The 21,123-nt window shown below is 44.1% G+C and overlaps 1 protein-coding gene and 1 long non-coding RNA gene across 12 annotated transcripts in view; one reads left to right on the top strand and one right to left on the bottom strand.

Moving 5' to 3' along the window:
• ARID1B (AT-rich interaction domain 1B) overlaps positions 1–21,123 on the top strand; it is a 448,658-nt gene that overhangs the window by 408,295 nt on the left and 19,240 nt on the right. For 7 of the 11 annotated variants that reach the window (XM_053222044.1, XM_027056567.2, XM_053222045.1 and 4 more), the window contains 4 exons: positions 5,961–6,070; positions 6,798–6,956; positions 12,572–12,781; positions 15,562–15,766. In XM_053222044.1, the coding sequence (XP_053078019.1) occupies positions 5,961–6,070; positions 6,798–6,956; positions 12,572–12,781; positions 15,562–15,766 (684 nt within the window). The remainder of the gene's footprint in view (positions 1–5,960; positions 6,071–6,797; positions 6,957–12,571; positions 12,782–15,561; positions 15,767–21,123) is intronic. The other 4 variants (XM_027056569.2, XM_027056572.2, XM_027056565.2 and 1 more) reach the window with 3 other exon arrangements.
• LOC113598610 (uncharacterized) lies at positions 7,864–10,356 on the bottom strand. The gene is made up of 2 exons (XR_003419231.2): positions 9,768–10,356; positions 7,864–9,622 (listed from the first exon to the last, which is right to left on the bottom strand). It is a non-coding gene; the product is annotated as an uncharacterized LOC113598610 (long non-coding RNA).

The following is a 21,123-nucleotide window of genomic DNA, read 5'->3' as shown; positions in this document are numbered from 1 at the left end:
GCCTAAGAAGATTTATGTGTTCCTAAGGAATAACCAATTTAATGGAGATTCACAGAGAGGGTTTCTATTTATTATTATTATTATTCAGATAATTCAGAGGAAAACTGTTCGACAAAAGGCCGTTTATCCTCACACACTTTTGTATGGGCTAAGTAGTAGTTTTGTATCACATGGTATATTTGGAGATATTGAATTTTTAATAATTTAAGTATTTATCAAATTTTCCTCTACACATTTATGTGATTTTTTTTTTTTCCCAGCTCGGTTAAGTCCAATGCAGCCTGATAGAAAGTAGTCATCTAGCACATCCAAGGAATAGGGATGATTTAGCCTCTACTGCGTTATCTGTCGATAGGCACACGTCAGTCCGCTCTCACTGTGTTACAATCTCAGAGGGAAACGGGAATGACAGGGGAACCCAGAACGTTACCGAGTGGCTCCTGACGGGTCTTGGTCGGAAGGTGGACTCTTGACTTTCCTAGAGTTGGGCCAAAAAAAGGCTATGACCAGCATCACATCACTCTACTTGGTCTGGGCTCTTGCATATCAGTTGCCGGTGATAACGGCAAAGCATTTCCTCTACCAAAGGACCTTTTCAGAGAAAGTGAAGATGACACCCACAGTGTCCAGGGCTGGGCGTGGGACTGGCTGAGCTTCTGTTAACAGCTTATGCGGCAGACGTTCCAGCACCCTCTTTGCGGAGTTCGAGCCGTTGTGCTGTAGACAGTGTACAGGGCCAAAAACAGTCTCCCTGTGTAGTGACAAATTGTTACAGGCTTCAGTGAGCAAGTAATTATTCAAATGGAGTCAGTGTGAGTATGAATGTGACAACTATTTCTTCATTTTAAAATGCAGGGGAGGTGGGGTGGTAAGCAGTGGGGGGATTTGTTCCCTCTAAAGGAGCTTTTAAAAAAAAAACTATTCACATTAAAAGATTAGAATTATGTAATGCTATGGGCAAAATTATAAATCACGTATAGCCTTGTTAAATACACCCTTTTATATGATACTTGCGTTACTGGTTATATGATACTTGTGTCTCATTTTATAATATTCATTAGTCATATACTTGTCTTTGTATAAGCCATCATCTTAAAGAAGACATCTAAATTCCAGAAAATGTATCTACCATCTGTCGTTCTAAGTTTGCCTCCCTGGAAGTCGCTCTGCAGAATGTAGGACATTTCCATCAGTATAACCTACAGATAGCAGATGAACAGCCACACACTGCTGTTATCAGGCCTTCCTATTGTACAAGAGCCCCGTCAGATTCCAGATCTTCCCGCCCACCTAGCGCTGCTCAGTACCAAATGCGATATCCTGTTGCCGTCCTACCGGGATGGGGCACACTAGCTCCGTTAGCCCTCCCAAGGAAAAAGAGGCGAGCTCACTAGCACGGTATCGACAGCCTCTTTCAGCATTCCCAAAGTCAGGAACCACCTATCACCTGGAATGTTTGTTAAAACTACAGATTACGGCAGCCCAACCGGAATTTCTGAGGATGGTCCGGGAGTCTGGATTCCTAACAGACTCCGCAGGTGGTTTTCACATGTGCGTGCTAAAGCTTACGAGCCACCCATTTAGGGGTATTTTGCTCAGCAATCTCTCCGCTAAACTGCTGCCAGCTTTGTGTGGCATTGGCTGTTTACCAGATAATTTGCTGTTTTGAAATTTAAAAGAAAAATTATAAAACTCTGCCTAGAATATAAATCTACCAGATGGATAGGTGTTTTCTGTCTCGAGACGTTAGGGTCCTTCACTAAAGAAGTTTGGGGTATTTCACACCATTGCTGGCTGTCAATTGTCTAAGTAGTTTATAAAGATCGTCGGGTTTTTTGTTCGCTTGCTTGCACGAAGTTAGTGACTTTAGGTGAATTGCTGTCCTCCCTCCCCACCCCACCCCCAAAGATGTAAAAGGTATATTAAATTATGAAAACCATATCTCTTCGAGTGGGGAAAAAATGCACCCCGGGATTATGCCAAGTACGTTGGTGGTTCTGGACTTCACGTGCAGCTGGGGCTTTCTGGAGAGCATCGCTCTAGCTCACTGCAGACAGGAGCTGCTTTCCTTGAAGCAGTGCCGCGTAGCAAGCATACTTACTGGTTTTGCTCCGGTCGCGTGTTTCCTTGGGCTGGCTGGGATGGAGAGAGGCCGCAGATGGAAATGCTGGGGGTGGGCATCTCACATACACTGCCCCCGTGGGGGTACATCGGCATAGACGGGTGTCCTCAGATTTCCTCAAGGCCTCGCCGATCCAGTCAGAGAGAAGGGTTTCTCCTGAGCTTTTCTCACATCCTCTGTATGTGTTATGTTAACGGCGGTCTTTCTGTATCAGCCACGTGTGAAAATGGTCCTGAATATCTGCAGACGTACACACGCAGGTAGGCCCTTCAGTGCTTTCAGAAACAAGGAATAAAATATTTTGTGGGGCATGGTGTATTGTTTACCATGAAAAGAACAAGCCGTGTGTGTGTTTCTGGTCCCATTTCCCCATCTTCTGGGAGTGATTTTGTCACCTTGTAGGGAGACTAAGTGAAGGAAGCTGAGAGAGTAAGAATGAATGTTTGAGTTCGGTTTTGCTCACACCATATGTTCTTCGTGTTCCTTTTGAATATATTAAATCCAGGGTGGAATGACTGCCTCAGGACCTTGACCCGCACTTACTTTAAGAAATCATTCTAGCTCTTAAATTTCGGTGGTGAAGCCAGAGGCTAGTGCTCGAAATGTATTTACGGTGCTCACACGGCTCTTCTGCAGTCACGGATCCTTTACTGCCCCTTTTTATGCCTGAACTTTACATACTGGATCACTGATGTCAGTGGGAGAAAGAACAGGGCCTTGATTTAACACATCGTTACAGTAGTGGTGGTCTTTCTCTTCTGGGAAAGGAGAAAAAAACAGTGCCCCTGGAGTGTCATCGCCCTGGGAGGCGTATAGCTCTTTGCAGTGATTCATTGAGAATTCTGGTAAGAAGTCAAAAAGTAAGCATTTCAACAAAAGGAACAGTAAAAGCCACAGTAAGGAAAGACCTTATGATCCATTTACTAAAATAAAATTTGCAATGTAAGGCAGGAGGACTAAATAAAACTGTTACTCTAAACCCTCTCCTTATTTGTCTCTCAAGATAATAACACAATGTAACTTTTGACAGTTTTTACATTTGCATACCCTAAATGCCCATTGAAGAATATATAACAGAGAATGAAGAAATTTAGGGAATTTCAAACCAACAGATATGCTTAAATTCATCTAAGTCTGATTGTTATTTTTTAAATATTTGTTTTTGAGAGAGAGAGAGCGTGTGTGCACGTGCACGGGGGAGGGGCAGAGAGAGAGAGAAAAGGAATCCCAAGCAGGCTCCCCGCTGTTAAGCACAGAGCCCGAGGCAGGGCTTGATCCCACCAGCCAACCATGAGATCATGACCTGAGCCGAAATCAAGAGTCAGACGCTTAGGGCGCCTGGGCGGGTCTGTCAGTTAAGTGGTTAAGCATGCGACTCAAGTCATGGTCTCACGGTCAGTGAGTTCGAGCCCCACATCGGGCTCTGTGCTGACAGCTCAGAGCCCGGAGCCTGCTTCGGATTCTGTGTCTCCCTCTGTCTCTGCCCCTCCCCCGCTTGCGCTCTGTCTCTCTCCCAAAAGCAAATAAACATTAAAAAAATACATTAAAAACAAAAAGAGTCGGACGCTTAGCTGGCCAAGCCACCCAGGCACCCCGAGTCTGATTTTTAAATCAGTGTTAATTATTATCATTAATTATGATAATACATGTTGTCCCACTTCTTTAGGCTTAAAAAAATGTTTTGTGTATGTTAACACATTTCATGCACGAAGAAGAATATTACTGTTTTCTGTCTTTCAACAGTAATATTTATTACAAATAATTTATTACAAATGCTAACAGAACTATCCGTTAGAACCTTTGAAGATACAGGCCTTAACTGGAGCCGCGTGTCCGTGACTTTGCCACCTTCCCAGGATGGTGTGGCTGTCGTTCCTTGGAACCCACTCTGAATAAGTAGCAAGGACGTGTGGACTTTGATACAGAAGCTCCTCTTTCGGCACGCCTCCTGCTCTTCCATTCTGTTCTTCTAAAAAGAGTGTTTCTTAATGTACGGATTTACTAATTCCTACAGCGCTAGACCCCAGAGAGAAAACTGCACGAAAGCAGCCCACAGCTCGGAGCAAGGCGGTCTGGTGTCATCTCTCTCAGCTGCTTTTCTGAGGTTTCACACATTCACAAAAATAACAGCATTTTTAGCTGATCCCAATAGATTTTTCTCTGCAGCTGCATCCCTTGAAAAAGCTTTTTGTTCCAGTTCTTAAAGTCTAAGTACTGAAAGTAATTTGGGAAAAAAAAAAAAGGGGGGGGGGGGAAGAAAGAAAGAAAGAAAGAAAAACATCCCAATTATGATTTGTGTGTGTGGTGATGACTTCAAGGGCTGACTGGCTGCAAATGGGCTCGGGAGCACAAGCCAGTGTGCCCGCGGAGAAGACGGGCGCTTCCCGGGGCATCCGTGGGCGCGCCGCCGTGCTCACGGGCACGTGGCGGGGTCGGCTTTTTTGGCAGGACCTCTGGTCTCAACCTGCAGAGATGCTAACGATATTAGCAAATTAGCACCACAAAGCTTGCCAGCTAATTCGCCAGAGCCCTGCTCACTCTCTCTCTGCTGTAATTAAAACTAATTATTTTCTAAAACATAGTAATACATGAATATGTGCAATAATCATTTTGTAGTGGGCAATCTGTAGAGCCTTTTTTAACGCTTTTTTTTTTTTTTTTTGGCACTTTATGCAACATGTGCACTGCCTTGGTTGAGCCAGCATTTTCGTTTGCAGAATGTAGAATGCGTCCTGTTCATAAAACCTCAGGTTTACTTTATTTTGAAATAGGAATGTTTTCTGGCTTTCACTCATTTACAAGGCTCATAATTCTCTCCACTCGCCCTTGTCTGTTTCCAACTCTCCTCACACATCTGTTTGTGTCGCACTCCCGGCCCAGTGTTGTGCAGATGGTTTTCACAGTGGGGTTCTGTAGAAATTCAGCTGTTAGTCCCTGGACGTCTACACTGATTCCCTACTGTAGCCTTGTGCTTCCTTTAAAAAGAAATCTGAACCCATATTTTTAGGTTGAAAATGTCTATCCGTATGGGTAATAAATGCGTCTAAATCAGTTGTTCTTTGGAGAACCTTTCAATCTAAAGCCTGGATGAACTTGGTAGAATTTCTGAGCCTAGAGATGGAGAGTGAGTTTTGCCAGGGAGCGTAGAGTTGACTCTTGGGCTGCTGGGCATTTGAGCTGCTGCTGGGGATTGATAAGTGCACGTATGGTCCCAGACTGAAAGAAAAGCAGCCCCACTGCAAACTAATTAGAAATCCTTTCCTTCGAAAAGAACTTCTGATTACTGTTTTTGAAGTCATTTGTTACGATTGTTTTCCATCGTTGCAGACCAGGCCACATGGAATAGATAAGATTTTCAAATGAAACCATATAAAATGTCAAATGAATTTGCCAACTATAGACTATGTAAACTTAGGAAATTAAGAAAGCACAACATCCTCTAGTCACCAGGTAGAAAATACACACATCCACTCTTTCCTTTCAACACCCGATGAGCACTTTAAACATTGGACTTCTTTCCACTTGTCACCTACTCCATTAAATAACGCTGTAATCATTTTGAGAAGATAACGTTGGTACGAGTTGACTTTCAGTGGTGGGGTGTTGAATAAATGATTGCATTTGTGTTTTTTCTTTTTAAGTTAAAAAAGGACCACCAGAATATTGTGCTGTCTAGATGTCAGAAACGAGTGTGCTCCGAGTTACGATTTCTTTTTTCTTTTCTTCCTTCAAGGGAAATGCAAGTGCCCCACGCATCACTCAGTAACTTGTGTTAGCAGGAGCCCAGCCTGACGAATCACATGTATAATCCTAAACTCTTTCTCCTGTTTTCGATTAGCATCTATGGGTCTTGCAGATATGATGTCTCCTGGCGAATCCAAATTGCCCCTGCCTCTCAAAGCAGACGGTAAAGAAGAAGGCACTCCACAGCCCGAGAGCAAGTCGAAGGTATTTCCTTTCTCCTCTGCACGCGGTGTGGGGTCTGCCTCGCTGAAGCCGCCATGTTGTTCTGTAGTCACGGTGTTGGCCTACACTTTAGTCGCCATTTTCTTCTCTTCTGCATGCCTCCATTTTGTGCACCACGTTTGTAGTTTTCTTTCCTTTCCCCACCCCCCTTCATGGTGTGGATCTGAAAGTTACTAGTTCTTACGGCATTTAACTCCTGGCTGTGGGAGAGGGGAGGAGGGACGAGACCCACCTGAGAGAAACGCTTCGGGGGTGGGGAGAAGTAAGGGGCCTTGCCTGGTTTTGACACTGGCAGCCATTTTCTCTGCCTTCAGTTTATAGCTTCCTGTTTTGGCCGCCTCAGCAACAACAACATACTTAATATTTTGCTTTCCTGCCTTATTTGATAAATAAGGTGAACAGCTTTTTTTTTTTTTTTCCTTTCTTTCTTTCATAAGGGGTAACCCATGCTTAGCATTCCGTGTCAGCTTGAAGTAAGCATGGTGGCTTAGCGGCCTTCTCCGGCATCCAGCGAACTGACCAAATTCTACTAATTAAGAACGTTGTTCTAATACCTTTATATGTGTGTGTCTTTGTGTGTTTGTTCGTACATGTCTTTATATCTATCCATTATATATAAAAATCAGTCTGTTAAACTGGATGTGCTTTTTGTTATTTTAAATAAAGTTTGCCCTACCTTTGTCATTTTTTTTTTATTCCTCTACCACAGGATAGCTACAGCTCTCAGGGTATATCTCAGCCCCCAACCCCCGGCAACCTGCCAGTCCCTTCCCCAATGTCCCCCAGCTCTGCTAGCATCTCCTCATTTCATGGAGATGAAAGTGATAGCATTAGCAGCCCAGGCTGGCCAAAGACTCCATCAAGCCCTGTAAGTGGCTCTGGTTTTTTGTGGTTTTCGGTTTTTTTTGTTTTTGTTTTTGTTTTTGGGGGGTTTTTTGATAATTACGTAATTCTACTTTCATGCTTGCTGATTGATTTGTTTTATAAGACTTTTTCTTCATAATTTATCCATGAAAGGGTTTGCTTTGTGATTGTAGCAGTAACAAAATGAGTAACGTTTGTGCAAATCGTAGAAGTTGATTTCTGGTAATGAAACCGCTGTTATAAAGAAGCACCTCGATATGAAGCATGTGATCGTGTTACCGGGCCCAAACTCCTTCACCCAGTGACTTTGTTTAAATGTCTGATCCGTTGTGCACTTACAGAAGATCTTTAAAACGAGTTACTTCTCCATTTACATGGAAACTAATAGCAGCCAAGGAGTAAATGACAAGTTTGGCCTTTGGCCTAAATCTTTCATGGGCTGTTGTATCTGAAACATCTTATTTCAAAACTGCCTACCTGAAAATAGAGATGTGACACTCTGGGCAGGGGTTAACACAATATCAGCCCTACTTTGTCTCATCCCACCTGTCAGAAATTAACAGCAAAGCTGTAGAAATGTTCCTGTAAGTGAATATTTGGAAGGCTACTTTTAGAATAATATTTGTACCTGCATTAGAATGAGTGGAGATAGAAAAATTACATCCTGCACAAGACTGCCGATAATCTTGAAATTAAGTGTTGATTTCCTTATGATATAGAGAAAATAAAAATGGTGATGTGCATACAAGGGAATTTTTTTAGTCTTAATGTTCTTCTGTCCATAGAGCTCGGTCTTTATTTTCCTACTGAAGAAATTAATTCTGTGCCATTAAAAAAAGAAGAAGAAGAAAATGGCACTGTAGTAACCTTTATTTTACATTCATATAGGGAATCAAAAGATCTGTTTAAAAAAAAAAAAAAGCCTTAACATGCAATTACTTGCCAAGAAGGCTTAATTAACACGCTAATTTTTGTTAAGACGACGTATTGAAGAGTACAGCTCAGGAAAAGCGAGTTGGAGGGAAGAAGTCTCTATGTGCAGAATCTGGCAATCTAGTCAAAACCCCAAAAGGAGGCTGCTATTAATTATCCATTCACTGGTTTAAACAGATAGAACTGAGGGTTTGAAGGGTTGGTGGTTCCGGTAAATGTTTGTAAAATTCATGTGGAGCTCTAGTATAACCAGCATTTTCCTTTTCAGAGGAAGAAAGGGCAATATTCGCTGTTACCTTCTCTGTAGACATGTTTTGCTTTTGCAGCAACGGAGATGAAATGAAAAATGCTCTCGGGCGGGTTTGCAGAACTAACAGGAAGGGGGAGGGCAACTCCCGCATCTTGATGGCTTTGTGTCATTGGCTTTGAGTCTCAGAAGGCAGCCGACGCTCCGGGGGTTTTCCCCACAATCTCCCCTGGTGTTGTGTTGTGTTTTGTCTTCATCACAAGAAGAGCACTTTTGAATCGGCATACTCTCAGGTTAGCAGGTAGAACTCAGATTAAAACTTTTCAAAAACATGTATTATGTTGGCTCGGAGGGAAACATTTTAGAGGCCGAAAATCATAACCGTTAAAACCTTAAGATAATAATCAAGAATAACAATTTGTGACAAACAAAGACTACTGACAGATGATATTATATATTATACGTTTAAAATGCCACTTTACTGACTCTGGCTTATAAAGATGGAGTGAGATATTTATGATACTTGGACTAGTCAGGTGATCTCCATCCAAGGAGTCCCAGAGGAAAGAAACTATTACCAAAACCGCACTTTCCACTTAAATATAAGAAAAAAGCAAACTGAAGTGTTGACTTCATTTCCTGAGTATAATATAATTCTCCATAAGGTTGCATACTCCTTTTTTCTAAACATTCCCACATCCGTTATCTCTTCCTGTACCATAACCATTGTGTGTTTGAGAACGGGCACGCAAATGTCCAGCTCCAGTGGTAGAGAAGGACTGGGGAGGCTGTGGTCCCAGGTAGAAGGATTCAGATGACGGCTCTGTATGGAAAAAATGGCGCCTGTCTTGGATGAGATGCTAATTTAAAGAAGGGAACCAAATGCAATCGGAAGGAATGACCAGAGAGTATCTGTGCTGTCAAATCACTGCTGATATATACGATTTAGGAATATTTAACTGTTCTTTCTGAGACACAACTTCAGTTTGCACTTAAAATTGCTCCTACCAGTGTCTCTAATAAAGCCTGTCTAATAGAAGGCCTGAGATGGACTGAATAATAAAGATGTTCAGTGCTTTGACAGTGTGCTGTGGACCAACATTGTTTTGTTACAGAACATTCTAAAATAAAAATAAACATTTGCACATACACAGATTACCAGGCATATGGTAAAGACTGCTGAAATGTAAATCTGCCTTGGAGATTTGAGAAAAAATGTACTTATAGACTTAATTAAACTATATGCAAGGAAAACATTTGTGGCGCCATAATGTCTTACTGTAATTTTTCAGCAATCTCCGTTCCCTTCTCTTGCGCCCATGACAGTTACGGGCACTAGAATACCATTTTTACAACACAGAAGCAATGTGAGGTGCTCCTAGTGACCTGGAAGAGGTAACCCGTCTTTCTGCAGGGCTGGTGTGTTTGCCCAGTGTCCGTGGCTAGAGCGTATGATAACACCCATCCAAAGGTTGCATCGAAGCTGGTGTCTGTGAACAGAAAAAGTACATGTTGAGCCTAATCGACGATAAAGTATAAACTCTTTTATTTCCTAGCACTTATGTTTCCCTTTATGTCCTTTTCCTCTGTTCGGACACCCAAAGACTAACTTTGATAACTGGCCAGTAAACAGACCTTGAGGCTGGGAGTAGAGGTGGAATGTGGCAGTCATGGGCACAACCCCTCCTCAGCTTTCAGTCTTGTTGGATTGTGTCCACGGTCACTCAGCACCCCGGTCTCTGAAATCCTGTTACAGATGCCTCCAGTGTGCAGTCGCTGTTGGGGATTCAAAATCGGCTCGAACCCTGCCTCGTGGAACATAAAGTCTAGTCAGGAGAACGTAGGGCAGACAGATGATCCCACGCAAAACACGGGCTTTTTATAGGCCGTGTAACCAAGGGCCGCCAAGGACAAATAGAGCAGGAGACAGTGATTCAGATGAGGGAGCCTGTGTGCCTGGGAGGCCTCTTCCAGGAACTGACGCATCACCTGAGGCCTGACCACTTCTCCTCCAGATGTATTTTCCTACATTATGGTGCCATGAAAATCCTTAAGTCTTTTTTGAAGATTTAAAGCTATGAAAAATAAAATGATCCTATTAAAAACCACTGTCTTCATTAAGCTTTTCTAACTTTATGAGAACAAATTGAGACATACAAAAGTTAATTAAATTCAAGTTCATTTAACAAAGAAAGGTAAGGAAAGGTAAAATATGTATGGCCAAAGTAAGTACACTATTATTTGAGGCTTATCTCAGGTTAGGAGATACACTCATTTCACAAATGGGAACAGACATCTGCATAGCCCCACTGCTCAGGGCCTGATGAACGGTCCTTCCAGACCCCTTCCCCAGTTTGGCATCAGAGAGGACCAGGCCAGAGATGGCCTGGATCTTAGATTCAGAACGCTGGTAGAGCCACTCAAGGTAATTTTAAATTGAAACGATCGCTTTTATTTCTCTTACCCTTAAATTGAATGTCAAACTTTTACCTCTCAATTTGTTACAAATGAAATGCAAGTGAGAGGGTTGGTGGGTTTTTTTTTCTTTTTTGATTGATTTTAGGTGATAAAATCTCATTTTTTAAAAAGAGATTTAAAAATGAGTGGGCCCATTTTGTATGGTGCCCCAAAAGGGAAAAAAAATTTTTTTAACTAGCATTTAGAAACTAACTACCCCCCTTAGTGATGACAGAGCTTCTGGAATGTGTAAAATGTGGTAGGACAATTTCTTTTCCCAGTCAAATATTCCTTGGGTATATGAATATGGAAAAGAAAATTTAAAAACATATTATTTGAATATACAGTGTGTTCCAGATTCTGAGTATATATATGGAGATATATATATATATATATATATATATATATATATATATGAATGTGTATATATTTTAAGCTCTAAAGTAATTTTTAAGTGACTTACTCTTGAGCCTCAGCATTAATGTAAATTCTAAAAGATCACACTTTTTTTTAATCCCACCACCCTAAATTTTTTATTTACATCAACTGTATTCACCCATTTTTTATGTATTTGATGTAAAGGTTTTATGCCTCAATAATTCTGAATCCGAAGGCTTAAAATTTCAGCGGAAATAGCCTGGGAGAGGTGCCTTCAATTAGAGGAATGTTGTTATTTTCATTCTCAAGCATCCTCTCTGAGGTCCTACTTTCACTGGGGATCATTTACTAACAAAGTAACATCAAACTTCAATGGCAGTCATGTTATTTGACCCCCCAAATTTCAGCAATGTGTTTAAAACGGTTAAGCCAAATACAATGGAAAAGAGTTAAGAGGAAGTCCCATCTAAAATGAGGACTATCCATTGCAAATGATAAGCTGCTAAAGACACATGAGGAAGTCAATTATTGTTCCAAGGAAATCTTGATTGAGAATTTAGAAGTGAATTTTTCACAGCAGCCCTGGACCTGCAGATATTAAAGCACACAAGTTATTGTTACAGACATAAGAGGCATAAAAGAAAAACATCCATTTGGGCTGTACCAAAAATGTTAGCTTCCCAGATCACATAATCCAGAAGGTGGGCTTCAGTTGTGCACAAACAGCAAATTTTGACATTTTACTATCACATAGAATTAGAAAACCGAAGATAAGAATTAGAGCCTCAGTATAAGCCACACGAGCACATAAACCCATGTGTATAAAAGTAAACACATATAGGTATCCATAGATCTGCAGGGAATATGAAATAGCCCATGTGTTTGTGATTAAAGCATGGTTGCCTGAGAAATCTGTTAAAACAATTCCTACAAGCGCCTTGCCTTGGCAGAGAAGTCCAAGAAACCTTACGTAGGGAAAGCTAGTCATCGTGAGTAAATGCCAAAACTTTAGCTGGCTTAGTTAATAAAGCTTACAAAGGAGCAGAAACCACACCACTGGTCCCTATGAATTGTGACCTACCTTCTATATTTCAGCAAGTCCCGTATCTTCTCCATAAGATTTAGCATTTTAATGAAGACACACATTATTGACTCTTATTTTAACAAGGAAAAACAAGAGTCCGTTTAGTTTTTTGGGCTCTATAATATTACATAAATGTGAAATTTTAAGTTCACTGTGATTCTTCTATGAACTCGCACTCTCTTATTTTTAAAAGTGACATGGGGCGTCCTTGGAAACTTGCCTTCTGGGATTCAACGCTTATATCAATCAAGTGAAAAAGGGTTTTGTTTTTTTGGTTTTTTTTAAGTATATAAAAGGGGGAGTTTGGGCCCTTTATTTAAAGTCAAAGTAAAGTCTTAATTAAGAAAATGTATAGTTTGTGCCTGAACTAGTAGCCTTCATTCCTGATTGTTGTGTGATAGCGGTAGTTTTTAAATTTCTTCTCTTCTTGTGTTTGGTAGCTCATTACTTTTTTCTCACCTTCTTCCCTTTCCCTCTGCCCACCCATTCCCCACTTCCAAATGCTCTTTCTGGGCGCTAGAAGTCCAGCTCATCCACCACCACTGGGGAAAAGATCACAAAGGTGTATGAGTTGGGGAATGAGCCGGAGAGAAAGCTGTGGGTCGACCGATACCTTACCTTCATGGAAGAGAGAGGCTCCCCCGTCTCCAGTCTGCCCGCGGTGGGCAAGAAGCCCTTGGACCTGTTCCGGCTCTACATCTGCGTCAAAGAGATCGGAGGTTTGGCACAGGTGAGAGTGCGAGTGAGTGAATGAGGAGACGTTGTGCGTAAGCTCCCAAAGGTTTCTTTGTACTTTTTTTTTTTTTTTTTTAAATAAAAAGCTAAGCCCATGGGATTCATGTCTGTGTGCTGTGCGGGGAGAGCACTGGGGTGGGGCCCTGGGCCTGGCACCAACTTGTAGTGTGACCTTGGCAGGTCACTTTTACATGGACCTCCATTCTCATCTACAAAATGAGACGGTCGGGCTGGATTTTTCTTTAGGTTCCCTGACAGCTCTAGAAATCTGTGGAATCTGCCAAGATTTCATAGTAAATGCTCCAGGAATGTTTTGCAAATGACCAAATTAATTGTCCGGATCAGTTCTAAATCCAAAGCAACTTATTAAGAAAACGAAGTCCTGTATCTCACAGCATGTCCACAGTGCCCGAGTGGTAAGAGGGGCATTTCTGCACAGAACTGGGGCTGGGGTGCAGGAGGGGTGGCATCGGGGTGTGGAATTTCAGAAGGCACTCTTCAGGCTTGTGCGGTGCCTCCCCTGCCCCTGCCTGACTCTCTGAACCAGTGCTCCCCTAAACTTGGTACCCTGGGGGCCAAACTTTCCTCCCCCTGGTCCTGGCTCTGCTGTGGTCTGGAGTCTAGCACATGAGTGCATGTCCTGCGAGAGGAGCAGGGAAGGGGTCCCAGGTAAGTGCTCACTGCGTGCTGGGCACCATGCTTTCCATTTGTTCTGGCTTGGTCTTTCTGAATACCCGTTAAATGCAGGCGTCATCAGCCCCAAAGAGGAGAGGACACTGTAACAGAATGAAACACAGTTGGGTGGCCCAGGGACTCTCAGGGTAGATGTAGGCCAGGTCTATCAGATTCTAAGACACGTGCCCCCCCCCCCCCCCATCTTCCTGTGGCTCTCAGGCTGGTTATCCGTTAGCATTACTTGGGGAGGGAAGAAGAATTACTTGGGGAGCTTTAAAAACCTGTCAGCACCTGGGCTCCCACCCGGATCACTGAAAGGAGCTGCTCTGGGCCCAGGTGGTCCAGTACACAGTGTGGGACCCTGCACTCCGCCCCGGTGCCGCAGGGTCGCTAACCATTCGGGAGTGAGTCACCTAATCCACGGGTACCGCTGAGGGCCCGCCTTGCTCTCAGCGCCTCGCAGCTCTAGGGGAAGCAGGCCAGGCCTTTGTCCCTAGCCTTCCCGGAGGGGCCTCATCCCACCAGAGACCTTCCGTGTACGCCCGAAACCAACAGAGCTTGAGCCAAGGCTTTGCAGAGTCAGGTGGTAAGTCGTACATCGGAGACCAAGTGCATGAGTGGTGGTCAGTGGAGGGAGAGCTCAAGATACAAAACTCCTACACCTAGACCCTGTCACCTTTCCTCTCTGCACCTGCTCCCCCAACCTTTCCCCTCTATCCTAACGCCGTGGCATAGATTTTTTAGAATCCTCAGGACACTGTACAGTTGGGTTTCACCCTCACAGAAGCATAGAGCTTGTCCAGACCCCTTACTTTTCCTCCGTCGACAGCGGGAATTACCTACCATGTTGGGTCTGTGGGTGAGGTTCATTGCCTACCTGGCTAACAAGGGCTGCTTGAGCACAGCTGTGATGCACGATGGTGAGCCGCGTGGCCACGTTGCCTTTCACCCCGTCTTGATTTCTGCCTGGCCGCCCTGAGCTGCAGTCAGAGTGGGCACTGGCAGCCACATAGAGGTCGGTGCAGAGCCTTGCTTTTCAGGGCAGCCCAGGCAACACGCCTCTTATCCCTTCGGAAGCATTTCGCGAGCATTTTGTTTATCACACGCCATTTAGTACTAAGTAAATGGACATAAAGAGCTTTGTGATAAAGTTTGAATCCAAAAATTGAACATTTCATTAAAAACCACTGTCGCCTTAACATTTAACCATGCTCCTTACTTAGCGCCAGGCGCGTCTAAAGGCAAAATATTCCCCAAATATTCGCAGGTCTGTGTGCTTCCTTCGAATGTCCAACCTTGCTTAACTGTCCCAAGTGGAAACCGAAAGTTAATGCCTAAAGTCCTTTTGTAGCATCCCAGGATTTCTCTCCTTTTTTCTCTTCACGTTGCGGCTCTATTCTCTGCAGCCTGAGCGTCAGTGGGAACCCTGCGTGGCCCTGCCCCTTCCCCAGCTCGCGGGTGCCCACCGCGTCGGCTCGCTCGTGGCTTCACAGAGCCACCCAGGGTGGATGGCTGGTGCTGGCTTTCCAGTGAGGGGCCCTCTGCCCAACACCCTAAGAAAGTCTCCCGTGAGAGAAGAGATGCAGGCTAGAGTTACAGGGAGCTCGGGCTGGTGGAAAGAAACACTGTTTCTCGTATCAGAGCTCAGCACTTAAATTGCAAAGTAGTTCTGTTACTGCTTTTTAAGTTCTTTTTCGGGTGCCTTGTTTTTTTTTTTTTTTTTTTTAAGATGAGAGGTGGGCTGGGGATGAGCGCGGGTCAGAGTGTACATTTGCTCAAAAAAATCGCGGGCTCTGAGCAGCAACGGGCTGGAATGGTGCGACGCATTAGAAGGCACACCGAGCAGAAGAATCCCAAGGAGCAATGCTTTTATGTAGCTATCAGCAGGTCCCTTAATGGTTTTATAACTGTAAATGCTGTCTATGCACTACTGAGTGGGAGTAATGAGCATTCGTTAAGAGAGGCAAATGGAAAAAAAAAAAAAAGTAAACCAAGACATTAAGTGCTTTTTTTTTTTTTTTTTTTGGTCTCCTGGCTTTAAACAAGCCACTTTGCTGCAAACCAATGATCCTGCCTTTTTTTTTTTTTTTTTTTTGCTAGGTTAATAAAAACAAGAAGTGGCGTGAGCTGGCAACCAACCTAAATGTTGGCACTTCAAGCAGTGCAGCGAGCTCCCTGAAAAAGCAGTATATCCAGTACCTGTTTGCCTTTGAGTGCAAGATTGAGCGCGGGGAGGAGCCCCCGCCGGAAGTCTTCAGCACCGCGGACACCAAGAAGCAGCCGAAGCTCCAGCCGCCCTCTCCTGGTAAGCGGGAGTACTACACTTGTCGCCGGGGAAAGGCGAGGCACCTGCACCCCCACCCCCACCCCCACCCCAGGGCGCTGGAGGCCACCCGCCACTCATGTTCTGAGAAGGCCACTTCACAGTAAAGCAAACAGAACACGGGATCTCTGAGGACAAGGGGCGTTTTGTTGTGTTCTGTTTAATTGAACCCCCCCGGTCAGCAGTGCTTAAGGGAGGCGAGCATGCGGTTTGGGACGCTGCCCTCTGGGGCCAACATTTCCAAGGCTTTCTGTGGAATTCTGAGCTGTAGACCTTTATTCCTTATACAGGTATTTAAAAACATCCCGTCTAATTCTGTCAAAATAAGTATCCCCGGTAACCTTTTATTCCTTGTACAAGTATTTTTAAATACTCCATTTAACTCTGTCAAAATAAGTGTCCCCGGTAACCTGTGCTCATACTTTTGTGCTACTAGAAAATGCCACCCTATAGGTTTGACAGCCAGTTCCTACCAGCTGTGCCTGTGTCAGCGACACTCAGAGTTGTATGTTAGCAAAATGAAATTTGGACTTCTTTTTACTGTCCCCTGCTCAGCATGTTCTCACTTGTAGGGAATCTAGCAAACTGTCACGGCAAAGGTCCATGCAGCCCTATTTCTGAGACCGAATAGCCCATTAGCTCTGACCTAGAGGCCAGGAGTCTTAGGAATACTACCTAGGAATAACGCAGTTCACCTAAATCCTCATAAGCAAAACCAAGCGAATGCCTTCTCTCCTGTCTCTCCACTCAACTGTTCGAGACCCTGCCATTCTCTCAGCTCTCCTGCTAGTCTTAGTTCTACCTGTTAGCGTTTCAAATTACTGACTCATTATATTCTACTAAATATAGTATTCAAGATAGGAAGAAATTTACATCCTCCTGAGTTCTGGGTGGTGACCTCAGTCAAGTCCGATCCAACCGTGTTCTTGTCTTTCTGGCCACATCCAAGCCCTGTGATGGGGTCAGCACTTTGCCGTGCTGTCCCGCGTACAAGGTGAGGCTGGCCGTACCTGCCACTGTCCATCACACAGGATTGCCCTGGGATCAAATGCCAGTATTTCTTGGGCACTTAAAGTGTGCCAGGCACCTTTCTAAGTGCTTTTCCATTCAATCGCATCCCCCCTATGATGCACAGATACTGTCCCAAAGTCCGTGAGAAAACTAAGGCACATAAAATCTTGACTAACTGGCCCCAGATCTCCTGCTAGTGAGTGCTATCCAGCCCTGGCATTATGCCTAGACCTACTGTATTCCTCTGTCCGTATTTGAAATAGCATTGTAACAGGGAAGCCTTTTGCACACACAGGAAGGTGTCTGTGAGCCAAAGAAAGAAATTGTTTTCTTTTTAATTATTTCCTCTTGCTGCTTTCTGGATGACAGTGCTAGTACCTAAGGTCATGAATCAAGGGATCTCACATCGCTACTTCCGTGGGCCAAAGCGCACTTGCAGGGAATACACCTCGATATATATTTAGATCTGACAGTTCTGAACACAACTAGAAATCCTCTCCGGCCCCACCCTTAAGGATTCGAAGCCTTTGCAGTTACGGTGTACCTTAAAAACTGTGAAATCTAATTTTAAAAGTCTCACAACATTACATTCCGTTCACAGAGTAAAACAAGCCGCCTGTGAACGGCTCTGAAGCTATTTTTCCTAAATAAAAACTCAGTGGGGTGTAGGGACCAAAGTGGCGATGTCTGCAAAGATGTAAAAGTGTATTTTGTTTGCCGGGGAAAAGCTCGTGTCACTGAATGGGCAGCACTTCTGTATGGAGAATGGCTCTCCCAGCGTGACCAGCTTCAGTGCAAGAAATCCCGCTGCGGCATAGACCCTTCAGAAAGCCTAGGGCCTCTGCTCTCAACAGTCAGCTCTTTTCCTTTTTCCCTTTTTTTAAAACTACCGGTTTTGTGGCAACATTATCGTTTTAACTGCACAAAAGAGCTCGGATTGCAGATGTGCTTCTGATAGCACGTTCTTCTCAGTGGTCCACATGGTCCAAAGGCTTGTGAAACAGGAAGCAGTGGAAGGAGGGCGTCCTGAGCTGAGCCTCCCAGTCAGGGCGCGGCCCAGGCGGCCCCGCGCGGAGCACACGGGGCCAGCCTGCCTCCTCACCTGTTCCGCGCGCCGCTCGAGACGCTCCGCTCAGCCGGACAGAAGGACACACACGCTGGTCAGTGGGGTCCTGACCGACATCAGCCCCATAACCAAAACGCCACGCTCCTGCCTGGCACCCGTTAAGGGAAACGACTCTGAAACATTTTTATCTTCAAAGAAAGAAAACAAGTAATAATAATTGTCCCCAACCGTTAGCCATGTTAGGGTTTCGTATACTACAAAATTTTTAAAACCTAATCTTCAGCCAGAATTCGTGTTCTTAGAAGTCCGTCTTTCCCATAAGAAGGTAATTGTAGCTTCTTTCTTACCAGCACGTCCAGGCAAACTAAACTAAAAGATTCCCGAGAAACATGCCAGATTGCTCTTCACAGGGCCGCTCGGAAGCAACCCAAATCCCGGATCATTTGGCCCTGTTAGCATCGTGAGTCGTCCACCCGGCCCCCCTTTTTGAGGCAACGTGGCTGACGTGGCCTGAAATTCATTTCTGCCAGCCTCTGGGAGGTGTCACCCCTCAGCCCTTGGGGGCGCGCCACGATCCTCACTCGTGAGTGGCCGTGTGGCTTCTCATGCCCGAGACCCGTGTGGCTGTCTTCCAGTGACTAGAGCAAGTCCACGAGAGAAGGCTCCCGAATGAAAGCCGGGCAAGGCCTGGGGTATGGTTGCACCTCTGAGGCACCAGTGGGGATCTCGCTATAACAAGCCCGTAAAAGTTTGTGGAGTTCTGCTGAACAGCTGCGGGAATCGGCCCGCGCGGCCCGCAAGCTGGGTGGGGGGCCGGGGGGTGGGGGGAGCAAGGAAGCTCGCACATTCAATTAGTGAGTCTGTAACCAAAAACCCATCCATCTTTGCTGGCAGGTGGCTGACTGCATTTCTATTATTAGCTGACAGGTGATGTCACAAAACCTGTCATGGATCCAGCTAGGGAATCCTCAGCGGAAGATAAATGAGAAAGGGGTTCAGGTTATAAACAAAGGTGCCCTCCGGGTGACCTCTAGTCGCTGTAGACCTGGGACATATCAGCTATTCCCCCTTCCCTCCTTCCCGCAACCCCAGCCAGAAGTAGGGCACCAGGTTCGTGCTGTGTAAATTATCTTCCCAGTTAGGAGTCTGGCTGTGCAGTCTGAAGTGTGTGAATGTACTTAACCTTCCATAACCTTTCCATTGTTTACTTTCGAGTATACATTTGTAGCTTCTGGCAAAAGGTAGGGATATCCTAGAGAGTTGTGCCAGCCTCATCTATTAACGGAGCTTCAAGAGGTTGCATTCATTTTTTTTTTTTTTTTCCTGAAAGGAGCAGAAAAAACACTGGCAAGAGGGAAGAATTTTTCCATTTTTTTTTTTTTTATTAGCTGTAAATGTGAATACTTGTAAATAAGGGTCATTCTGAAATCACAGCCTGTGAACCGTTTTTCCAAAGAAGCCGTATAGGCTTGCTGTGGAGCCTGTTCTGTGATTGAAGAAGCACGTTAATTTCGGGGCGCCCGGGTGACTCAGTCGGTTGAGCGGCCGATTTCGGCTCAAGTCATGATCTCCCAGCTCGTGGGTTCGAGCCCCACGTCGGGCTCTGTGCTGACAGCTTGGAGCCTGGAGCCTGCTTCGGATTCTGTGTTTTCCGCTCTCTCTGCCCCTCCCCCACTCATGCTCACTCTCTCTCTCCTCTAAAAAGTAAATAAACAACAACAACAAAAGATTTAGAAAAAAACCCAGAAGCACGTTGTTTCTCCTGCCAGCTCTGTGGGGCAGTCACGTCAGTAGGATTATCCTTACGTATTAATAGAAGACTGCTTTTTTCTTTTATTACCATCTACCTTTTTAATATGTATTTCCAGGGTTTCACCAAAGTTTGGTTTATAAGCATGCGTTCCTAAGCTTTTCTCTTGAGATATTGGCATGAAAAAAGATTGTCTACTTTTAAAGTTAGTCCTCCCGGCATCTCTGGGAACTTCCCTGAGTCCCTCTAGACCCAGGCACCCTCTGGTCCCAGGCACCCACAGGACACCTCATACAGAAGGCAGGGCCCTGGCGGCCAGGGTCGGGATTCATCCCCCAGCCGGCCAGGCCCGGGCTGACCTGAGCTCATTGGAGACCTCTGTGTTCAGCCGAGGCTTTTTGAGTAGAAGTGCTGGGCTCGTTTCTATCTCTGACTCCTTCCCAGTGCACTCTGTCGTCTCCAGGGATTTGCGGAACCCCGTTTACTCTGCAGTCAAATGTGGCTGGTGGTGATTGTAGGGAGTCTTGGACAGCTTGTAAGAAAGGGACTATAGCTAATAACTTGTACAGTATCATCACTTACAAGCACTAGTAACTCTGCCATGTGTAATGGCTCTGAAAGCATTTATTATAAACCGCATGAGGGCAGGAACTTGTGTCTTTTTTGTCAGTTTTGGACACTGGCGTGCCAGAGGTAGAAATAAAGCTTGCAATATAGTAAGCGTGTTATTTATCCAGTTAAGTATTTGTTTCATTAATAGATGAAACCAATGTCTGTTGAGCATCTAACCTGCAGAGGCCTATGATAAAGCAAGAACCCTTAAAATACTAGGTTTTCCAATAAGATGAGTTGAAATTTTGAAACGATCTGCTCAATTCTGAGTTCTGTTATTATAATGTAATTATAGTTAAAGCCGAATCTTGGGACTCTGATAATGACATTAAAGAACTCCAAAGAGCATGACTTCAGTTTTTGTAATAACAAATCTGATTCCATAGCTCTAAAAATGACTCTGTTAATGACAGAGCATAGACATATCCAGACATCGAGGAGGCATTGAAGTGACATAAGGCTCATTACTAATTTGTGTCATTGCATTTGAACTTAAACATTTCTCATTGCCTAAGACCTGGTACTCATTTTTCTAATTTTTTCCCCTAAAATAGCACAATAGTCCATCAAATTGGTGTACCAAATTTTTCATCCTGTTTTTTTTCTTACTCTCAGACATTTAGATTATCTCCATTATAAACAACACTGAAATAAACATTTTTCTGCCTAAAGCCTTTTTTTATATTAGATTATTTTCTTTGAGATAAATACCCAGGAAAGCAATTACCCAGTCAAGAGGTATAAATATGTTTTATGGCTCACAAATGAAGTATGTTGCCAAATAGATTACTAAAAAAAAAAAAAAAAAAAACAAAAACAAAAAAACCTTTTACTAATTTTCCCTATAAGGAATCTAAGAGCAACTAATTTTACTACGTCGTTACCAGTAATGGATATTGC

This window comes from Acinonyx jubatus, chromosome B2 (assembly GCF_027475565.1).
Source record: "Acinonyx jubatus isolate Ajub_Pintada_27869175 chromosome B2, VMU_Ajub_asm_v1.0, whole genome shotgun sequence".
NCBI lineage: Eukaryota > Metazoa > Chordata > Mammalia > Carnivora > Felidae > Acinonyx > Acinonyx jubatus.
This window is presented reverse-complemented; position numbering and strand designations above follow the sequence as displayed.